Source organism: Oreochromis niloticus, linkage group LG3 (assembly GCF_001858045.2).
Source record: "Oreochromis niloticus isolate F11D_XX linkage group LG3, O_niloticus_UMD_NMBU, whole genome shotgun sequence".
Classification (NCBI taxonomy): Eukaryota; Metazoa; Chordata; class Actinopteri; order Cichliformes; family Cichlidae; genus Oreochromis; species Oreochromis niloticus.
This window is the reverse complement of record NC_031967.2, coordinates 9,588,881-9,598,386: the sequence shown is the minus strand read 5'-3', so window position 1 is coordinate 9,598,386 and position 9,506 is coordinate 9,588,881. Positions and strand designations below refer to the sequence as shown.

At 41.7% G+C, this 9,506-nt stretch overlaps 2 protein-coding genes across 2 annotated transcripts; both read left to right on the top strand.

The window, feature by feature from the left end:
* The first annotated feature begins 766 nt into the window (after positions 1-766).
* LOC109195644 (ribonuclease inhibitor-like) lies at positions 767-4,263 on the top strand. The gene is made up of 4 exons (XM_019347944.1): positions 767-803; positions 3,155-3,331; positions 3,563-3,736; positions 4,110-4,263. Exons 2-4 carry the CDS (start codon positions 3,159-3,161, stop codon positions 4,117-4,119), a joined length of 357 nt encoding a protein of 118 aa, XP_019203489.1. The 5' UTR covers positions 767-803; positions 3,155-3,158; the 3' UTR covers positions 4,120-4,263.
* Positions 4,264-5,333: 1,070 nt separating this feature from the next.
* On the top strand, positions 5,334-7,949 carry LOC109195238 (putative nuclease HARBI1). The gene is made up of 5 exons (XM_019347089.2): positions 5,334-5,707; positions 6,696-7,046; positions 7,123-7,235; positions 7,321-7,432; positions 7,513-7,949. The coding sequence occupies exons 1-5, from the start codon at positions 5,548-5,550 to the stop codon at positions 7,893-7,895; spliced, it is 1,119 nt and encodes a 372-aa protein (XP_019202634.1). The 5' UTR covers positions 5,334-5,547; the 3' UTR covers positions 7,896-7,949.
* The last annotated feature ends 1,557 nt before the right edge of the window (positions 7,950-9,506 follow it).

Sequence of the window (9,506 nt, the reverse complement as noted above, 5' to 3'; positions counted from 1 at the left end):
TCATAACAAGACAGCTTCTTCTGCCTGGGAACACGTTTGAGTGATTTACTAATCCAGGGCTGCTTATTGGAGAAAATACTTCTTGTTTTCAAAGTAATCCCCATTTTCCCTCGAAAGAAATGTAAGTAGAAATCGATGATCTAAGTGAGAACATGAGCCTTTAAAAAGTCCCAGTGGGTGCAGTCAAAGCAGTCCCTCAGTTCCAGTATAGAGTCTTTGGTCCAGACTGGAACAACTGTGTGCCCAGTTTGAGCTCTCTTCAGTCCTGTGATCTGACAGACCCACAGGGGCCATCACATCACATTTAGAAGCTCCCCTAATGGAGCCACAACACATGTCCAATACTTAGCCTGTCTTGTTGGACCAACTGGAAGAAATGATTCAAGGACTTAGTCACAGAACAGAGATTAAAATCTCCAAAATCCAACTGGCTGCATCGGTCATATAGTCTGAAACTCTGCACAGTTTCCTGTTTGAAGCTGCTTCCTGTTGGCTTCAGCTGTTTGGAGTTTCCATTTTCTAAACTTCTACATTCTGAACCTTCTTCAGCTCTGAACAGATGATGAAACACTGAATGATTTCAAGCACTTTGTCTAATAAACTTACATCTTTCATTCTTTATACAGATTGATGGTCTGTGGTTTGTCAGAGATTAGCTGTGATTATCTGGCAGCAGCGCTGAAGTCCAACCCCTCCCATCTGAGAGAGCTGGAGCTGAGCTTCAACGAGAAGCTGCAGGATTCAGGAGTGAAGCATCTGTGTGGTTTCCTAGAGAATCCAGGATGTGGACTTGAAACTCTGAGGTCAGTCAGCATGTTTTAGTTGTGCTGAGATGAATAGGATGTGAAAGTTGTGCTGACACTAAACTGCAGACATCAGGCTGATATTATACTGATCCACACTGAGGATCTTCATGGTAAAGTCTGTTTTCTTCTTCTCTGGTTTAGTCCATTGACTGTAGCAGAACAATGTTCACATTTCAAACCTTCAAAGAAGAAGAAAAATCCTTCACTGGATAGTTCACTGTGAAACTCTCCAACTCTTCATTCCACCTTAAAGTCTGTGTGACACTGAAATCCAAAGCAAAATGTGCGTTTGCTTTACAGACAGCAGTCCAACACAAACATACACACATCATCCAAAACACAGTCCAACATCCAAATCTCCTCCACTGCCAGCATGAATGATGAGAAGGAGGAACACTGACATTCAGGGTTAGAATGAGTTTCATAAAGCAGACTGTGAAGATCAAAGCTGCATTAGAAGCTTACATGAATGAATGAGTGGACAGAAGTGGACAGAGATCATCTGAAGCACTTCAAAGGCTTTAAATCAGCACATTTCTCTTTATTCTTTATCAACTCTGTTAGTTTCTCTCAGTTTTCTGTGGAATGAAGCTAACAGCAGGCTAATAAGATGCTGACCAATAGGTTTCTATTAAAGGTTGTAATTTGTATCTGAAAAAGTGCTTTGGCTCAGCAGGGATCAGCTTACAGGTAGAATACAGCTGCTGGATGGGATTAGCATGTCATAGCTATCTACCAAACTGCTAACTGGGGAATTTCAGGCCATCTATGGATCATTTTTGCTAACTGTTTATTCAGCTTAGGCTCACAGGGCTGCAGCCTGTGCCCTAGCTGTCATAGGGCAAGAGGCGTGGTCCACCTGCACAGGTGAGCAGTCCATCACAGGGCCAACAGAGAGAGACAGAGAAGCACTCTCTCACATCCACACCTACAGCCAATGTAGAAGCACCAATGAACCTAAGCAGCATTTCATTGGACTGTGGGAGAACATCCAACCTCCACAGAAAGGCCAACAAGCTTCAACCTACAAACTTCTTACTTTAAGGCACTAGTGCTAACCACTTTTCCCCATTTCAGCCCAAATCCTGCATCTTCCTGTTTCTGACTCCAGGCCAGCTCCACTAACACTTTCTCATCAGACACTGCCACCTAGTGGAGGAAGTCTTAGTTCCATTTGAAGCTTCAGATTACAGTTAGTTCCTTTACAAAGAGGTGGAGGTGGTGGGGCCACAGCACCATCATCACTGAGTGCCATTAGACACTTAACTTTTGTTTCCATATGCTGGGAACTTCCTGTTGTTCCAAGGAGGACTGGAAAATGTGTGAAAATCTCCCAGTCAGTTCCTCACAGCACACTTCAATCATTTCCCTCCCACAGAATCAGGACCAGGGCTTTTTCTCTCTTTGGTCCCACTAAGAGATTTCCACACAAACACCTCATCAGTGGGACTCTCGGAGCTACCAGCCCTTTGCTACAATCACAAAGCTCTTCATTGAAATCAATGATATCAAAGCTGGAATCAAATAAGTCCAAGTCTTCTGCTGATTCAGCATCACATTCATCTTTGCTCCTTGTTCTGCATCCCAACCATGGACTTCATTCCTTTCCAAGCCAGCCTTGAGTGTCCTTTATTCAGCTCATCCTCTGCTTTACTTTTACACCTGATTTTAGCTGCTTTATCTCTCTTTCAACAACTTTCTGTGCCTCAATCTTTTTCTTCTCTCCCTCATAACAAGACAGCTTCTTCTGCCTGGGAACACGTTGGAGTGATTTACTAATCCAGGGCTGCTTATTGGAGAAAATACTTCTTGTTTTCAAAGTAATCCCCATTTTCCCCCGAAAGAAATGTAAGTAGAAATCGATGATCTAAGTGAGAACATGAGCCTTTAAAAAGTCCCAGTGGGTGCAGTCAAAGCAGTCCCTCAGTTCCAGTATAGTCTTTGGTCCAGACTGGAACAACTGTGTGCTCAGTTTGAGCTCTCTTCAGTCCTGTGATCTGACAGACCCAGAGGGGCCATCACATCACATTTAGAAGCTCCCCTAATGGAGCCACAACACATGTCCAATACTTAGCCTGTCTTGTTGGACCAACTGGAAGAAATGATTCAAGTCACAGAACAGAGATTAAAATCTCCAAAATCCAACTGGCTGCATCGGGCATATAGTCTGAAACTCTGCACAGTTTCCTGTTTGAAGCTGCTTCCTGTTGGCTTCAGCTGTTTGGAGTTCCCATTTTCTAAACTTCTACATTCTGAACCTTCTTCAGCTCTGAACAGATGATGAAACACTGAATGATTTCAAGCTCACACTTTGTCTAATAAACTTACATCTTTCATTCTTCATACAGATTGATGGACTGTGGTTTGTCAAAGATCAGCTGTGATTATCTGGCAGCAGCACTGAAGTCCAACCCCTCCCACCTGAGAGAGCTGCACCTGACCTTCAACGAGAAGCTGCGGGATTCAGGAGTGAAGCGTCTGTGTGGTTTTCTGGAGAGTCCAGGATGTGGACTTGAAACTCTGGGGTCAGTCAGCATGTTTTAGTTGTGCTGAGATGAATATAATGTGAAAGTTGTGCTGACACTAAACTGCAGACATCAGGCTGATATTATACTGATCCACACTGAGGATCTTCATGGTAAAGTCTGTTTTCTTCTTCTCTGGTTCATTTTTATTTTATTTTACATGATGAAACACTGAATGATTTCAAGCTCACACTTTGTCTAATAAACTTACATCTTTCATTCTTTATACAGTTTGGACGGCTGTGGTTTGTCAAAGGTCAGCTGTGATTATCTGGCAGCAGCGCTGAAGTCCAACCCCTCCCATCTGAGAGCGCTGGACCTGCAATCAAACAAGCTGAAGAATCCAAATGTGAAGCAGCTGTCTGATCTTCAGCAGAGTCCAGACTACAGACTGGATTGGCTGGCGTAAGTAGAGTGATGGAGTGAGTGGGTGGTGCTGTCAGATGTTTGGATGGAATTCCTCCAGTTAACAGCTGGAACTGTCCATCTGGATTGTTGGGCTTGTTGTTGGGGTTTCTACAGAGCTCACAGTGGACACACCGAGGTTCTTCTAATGAATGAAAGTCCAAACTCAAACTAGGAGGGAAAAACATTTTCATCAACTTCAATAAAAATCCAAAGATTAGAAAAAGTGAAGCAACAATGAGTCCTAGTACAGTCCCAGCACTGAAGTCCCTGCTGCTCTTTATACTGGATGTGCCGCATCACTGACTGACAGCTGATGAAGAGTCTGGAAACACTCGTTTATCTCCTCTGCTCTTTCTTCTTCTCTCTGCAGGTGGAGCTGATGATGTTAAACAGGACGGTGTGTGTGCTGAGAGAGGAGGAGCTGTGTCCTGATGATCCAGAGAGGTTGAAGCAGCAGCAGCTTGTGTGTAGAGACGCTCTGACTGGGCCATGTTACTGGGAGGTGGAATGGAGAGCAGAGCTTCATCCAGCAGTGACTGACAGAGGAATGAAGTGCAGATGACTGTCAGTGCTGCAGAGTGAACTGCTCTGAGAACAGCTCCACTGTCAGACACAATGTAGAGTCCAGCATCATCCCTGTGTGTCCCTCTGGATCTGACAGAGGATCATCAGTGTATCTGGACTGCTCTGCTGCTGCTCCGTCCTTCTACAGTCTCTGCACAGTCTCTGTCTCACTCTGGCTTCAGACCCTCCTGGATCAAACTCACCTGGAAAGGCTTTCAAACATGGCTGAATATATTTGATATATACTGTAGATGTACTGTAGAGTGAGATACTGCAGTTTGTCACTTGTAAATACAGTCTGTGAGCAGCTATGAGCTGAAAGATCTTTCTAGAAACACAAAATGTTTTCACTCTTCTGTTGCTTTTTCATATATTTCCACAACATTAATATTGATCCCACCTGTCTCACCTGTTTCATGCTTTTATACATAATAACAGGACACGTGTGATCTGAGCGCTGTTGTGGTTGCTGTGCTGCACGTCTTCATTTACATAACAGAGACATCTAGTGGTTCAGAGGGAGAACTGCAGGAGCTGGATCTGTGTTTTAGCATGGAAAACTTATTTACTCTTATCTTTTAGGCGCAGATACAAATATGACAAACATCACTGTAAGATACAAAAGGTCAAATCAATTAGCAGAGGGAACAGTGATTACACAGCAATGTAAGAATAGAAACATAATCATGAATATGGACGTGTATACAGATGGAAGCAAACAAACAGGATGTAACAATAAATTAAAGCCACAAAAAAAACAAAAAAAAACAAACCAAAAAAACAAGGGGAGATAATTTGATCTCAGGAATCCAAATCAGATGATTTCAAGTATCAGAGTGTTTTTCTGGTTTGTTTTCTTGAAGTCATTTTTTCTATTATTTCAATTCCTCAAATAAAACAACAAACTTAGGGGATGATTTTGTAATCCGACTTTATGTATGAAAGATTTGACTAAACATAAAACAATCTTCCAACTCAGTCGTCATTCTTATCTTGTGAAATCAAACCAAATGTTCTGGGCCCTGTTTCAGAAAGCCGGTTTAGTGCAAACTCTGAGTAGGTATATCCTGAGTTAACGAAAACTCTGGGTTTTCGGTTTCACAAAGCGAGTTTAGATTAATTCTGAGTGAGTTACTATGACGACACACTCCGTGAAGCTAACCTGCCCCCTAGCAGGTTTACTTCAACTAACCCTGACTGTCTCCGCCTCTTTGTCGGAAATCTGACTGTAGGAAGTGTCAGACATGGCGTGCCCCTTCCTTGAAGAGCCAGTAGATGTTGAAGCCCAAATTCTCCGCAGAGCTCTCCGCCGGGAGAGAGTGATTAGAGCGCGTTTGGACATTTTATCAGGTTCAAAAATATTGAGGGGGAATCTAAAAATAAGCACAGATCCAGCCGGGTGGAATTAGACGGCATTTTAATGAATGACACATGTGTGAGTCCGACCGCTATGCAGATTTCAGCGTCGAACTAAACTTACAATCGTCAAACAAAGGTCTTATAGGGTTGGCAGTCTTCCTGTTACCAGGCAGACTCAAACAAAGCATACGTCACTCCAAAACCACAATGACTTTTAACATAGTTTAAAAGAACATCATCTTCGCGTCGAAGCCAGGTGCTTCCTGTCTCCATCCTGCCCAGGCTTATCTTCTGGAACATCAGGTCCACGTTCTGCACAAAATGTCACTCATGCAGGCACAACTTTGCAGTCGCAAGCAAAACATAATTAAACTTTTACCTACTCAAAGGAGTCTATCTAATATGTGTGTGTGCGTGCACGTGCGGGGGCGCGTGCGTGCTGTGTACTGCGTACGTGTCATGACCTCTCTTACTATATGTGTCTGTATGTGTGTCTCGCCCTTAAATGCTCTCACCTCTCACCCGTTGCACTTCTGACCTTTCACCAGAACAGAGGCTCATCCTTACATATAATAACCTAACTGGAACTATATATGTAATCTACTGAATAAATGTTTTAATCAAAAGCCTCTACTAAAAGCTTAATACAGTTTCATATCCTACTCACAGTACTTGCATTCAGAGTCTGCTTTCAGTTTCACTTCTGCAAAAGCCTGCAACTTCAAAAGCCTATAACTTCCTGTCTCATTTTGGAGTTACTCTACGTGGGGCCTTTTCTTTCACCATGCAGTCTGCATACAAACATTTAAGATTATAAATTCAACTCAACAGCTTAAAGTGGTTCTTCTTGGACCTGCAATAAAGACTAATATAATACCAATATATTTGAACATCTGAATGCAATATCAATACCTCTTGTATCAATACTTCTTGTATACATATGCTTGCTATATGATTATGATGCAACAGTAATGACAGTAATAACAAAATAATAAAAATAGAATTAATAAAATAAAATAATAAATGGAAATAGTAAAAATGACAAAAACAACACTTCGTTCCCAACATTTTCTGTGTGAACGTTACCGTTTTTCAGCACAATCTATAATTTATTTGAATAACATCCTCGGGCCTTATATTGCTCATGTGACACATCACGGACATTCTCTCAGTTCTGTACATATTATTTGTATTGCACTTCGTTTTTTTGCAAACGGGAGCTTTCTGTATAATATTGGTGATGCTGAGCACGTTTCCAAGGCTACCGTCTGTCGGGCAGTCAGGAATGTTACAGTTGCACTGAAACGTCTCCTGTACTCGTTTGTGGTGTTCCCCGGTCATAGACCCACAAGATTTATTTCAGAGGGATTCCACAAAATTGCAGGTATCAGGATGAACAAAACTTAATTCATGATGTGGTGATACTTGAACTACTACTTAAATTCTACGTTTATTTTCAGGGTTCCCAGGCGTGATTGGCTGTATAGATGGCACTCACATTCCAATCATTGCTCCTTCAGTAAATGAAGGAGACTATGTGAACAGGAAGTCTTTCCACAGCATTAATGTACAGGTACATAGTTCCCTGTAGCATTTCAAACTAACACATTATTTCATTATAGTAATGGATGCTAATTTGTGTTCTCTGCACTGTGAAGATCATATGTGATGCTGCCAACATTATCACAAATGTGGAAGCCAAGTGGCCAGGCTCTGTTCATGACTCACGAATTTTTCGTGAATGTACACTGAGCACAAAATTTGGACATGGTGAGTTGAAAATACTTTAAAATATATAAAGACCAATTGCTACAGGGACATTTGAACTGAAGTGTATCCTTCTGTCTTAGGAGAGTTCACTGGCTACTTGCTTGGTGATAGGGGGTATCCATGTTTACCCTATTTGCTTACCCCTTACCCTGAGCCTGAACCGGGCCCACAGCAGCGATATAATCTGGCTCATTGCAGGACAAGAGCCAGAGTTGAAATGACTATCGGAATGCTTAAGGCCCGGTTCCAGTGCCTTCAAAGACTCAGGGTCACCCCAGAAAGGGCATGTGACATTATTGTGGCATGTGTGATTCTTCACAACATTGCCACAATTAGAGGAGAACACTGTCCTTCTGAACCAAACATCAGCAGTGATCCAAACCATGAACATCCTGACCCTCCTATGGACATACAAGATGGAAGAGCAGTCAGAGACACCATATGTCACAATCATTTCCTTTGACCCATCACCTCAACATGTTGAAAGAAGAATAAACAGATTTTTTGTTCAACTGGCTTTATTGGTCGCCTGTATTTCCTGTACACAAAGTATTAATAAGTATATTAGTATGTTGTTCAAACACTGAAAGAATTAGTCCATCTCTGACCACTTCATCCACCCTTAACTGATGTTCCAGCAGTAAAATCTCAATCTTGGTCTTTTGGATCTGCTGCTTGAAGTGTTCCATTTCCAAGTCGCATTTTTCTATTTTCTTGATCAAATATTTCTTATACAGCTGCTTTACAGGGAGCTATGGAAACACAGGAAATAGCATTGGCATTCATAGTACATGCCTACTTAGGTTGGTTGTAAATCAGTGCTGAACATCTTACTGAGGAAAGGTTTGTTGGAGAAGTGGCTGGACCCTCTTCCTCTGCATTTCCATCATCACTCTGTTAGAGACATAGAAAGTCCATGGTTTTATTATAGTACCACATTTTATTCAGTTGTTATATTTTCCATTGTAAGATGTAAACCTCATAAAGTGTCTCTGTTGCTTCCTCCTCTGTAACAGCTGTCAATGTTTCTTCAGTTTCCTGTAGTAGAGAAATTAACAACATTGCTGTTCTACTGTAAACTCATATAATCTGTGGAGTATTAAGAGTACTCACAACTGCATGTTGGTCTGGCTCAACAGGAGGCTGCACCAGATGCAGTACACCATCACCATCAACTGATAGAATATGAGGTTTATACAGGTCACTTATAACTTACAAGGAACCAAATGGCAATTAACAAACATATACCAATCACCTTACAGTTCATTGTCATTATGCTCTCAAAGACAACCAAGACTGAGGGAAGGCAAAATCAGTAGGAAGATAACTTCACTACAAAATAATTCATTATGGTAAAGAGTTTATCAAATGAATGAGTAGCACTGCAAAGGTGACTGTGAAGAAAGGATGTATGCACATCATGTATTATTTTGAATTTACCTCTTATGTAGGCACTTGTGTCTTGCGGGGTTATTGACTCAGAGGATGTCCCCGCAGAGATGCCTTCAGCCACAGGGCGCCCACTGTTTTGGCTGAGGGCCAACTGCTCAGCCTCTGTGAGTGGTGGTGGTGGAGGACCCCCACCTGTTTTTCGGGCCTCCGCTTTTTTTCTGTTGGCTATAACGGGTCACATTTGAGCATACAGAGTAAGCAAATATGTACTTGTAATGTGCTCAGATAATTTCAATAAGTGCTTACAGAAAGAAAATTAATGTAGCCTCTAACTGCAATTGATTTACATAGGACAAACAGACCAAGCACTATGGCTCATACTACAATTACACCTTACCTGTTTGGACTATATTTTTATATTTCATTTTTACTTGCTGCCAGGAACGTTTGGGGCCTGTTGGGTTGCACCTGCGCTCACATCACACCACAAAATAAAATGTATGAACTAAACACTAAAATTAAATATAATAAAATAACGTGTTAAATGGGTGGAAATCCCTAGATCAATGTTTAAATTAACACTCACGCATTGACTCTGTCGGCTATGTTTTGCCATGCATGCTCCCTTTCTTTTGCAGCTGAGGCTGTGTTACTTTTTTTCGCAAAATATGCATGTTATCGG

What these genes read in the sequence shown, in the direction of transcription:
- LOC109195644 (XM_019347944.1), top strand. Translation starts at nt 3,159, where the DNA reads ATGGACTGTGGTTTGTCAAAGATCAGCTGTGATTATCTGGCAGCAGCA. An exon ending in TGTGGACTTGAAACTCTGGG is followed by an intron (nt 3,332 to 3,562) that starts GTCAGTCAGCAT and finishes TTCTTTATACAG; the next exon opens with TTTGGACGGCTGTGGTTTGT.
- LOC109195238 (XM_019347089.2), top strand. Translation starts at nt 5,548, where the DNA reads ATGGCGTGCCCCTTCCTTGAAGAGCCAGTAGATGTTGAAGCCCAAATT. An exon ending in GGGATTCCACAAAATTGCAG is followed by an intron (nt 7,047 to 7,122) that starts GTATCAGGATGA and finishes GTTTATTTTCAG; the next exon opens with GGTTCCCAGGCGTGATTGGC. An exon ending in TCCACAGCATTAATGTACAG is followed by an intron (nt 7,236 to 7,320) that starts GTACATAGTTCC and finishes TGCACTGTGAAG; the next exon opens with ATCATATGTGATGCTGCCAA.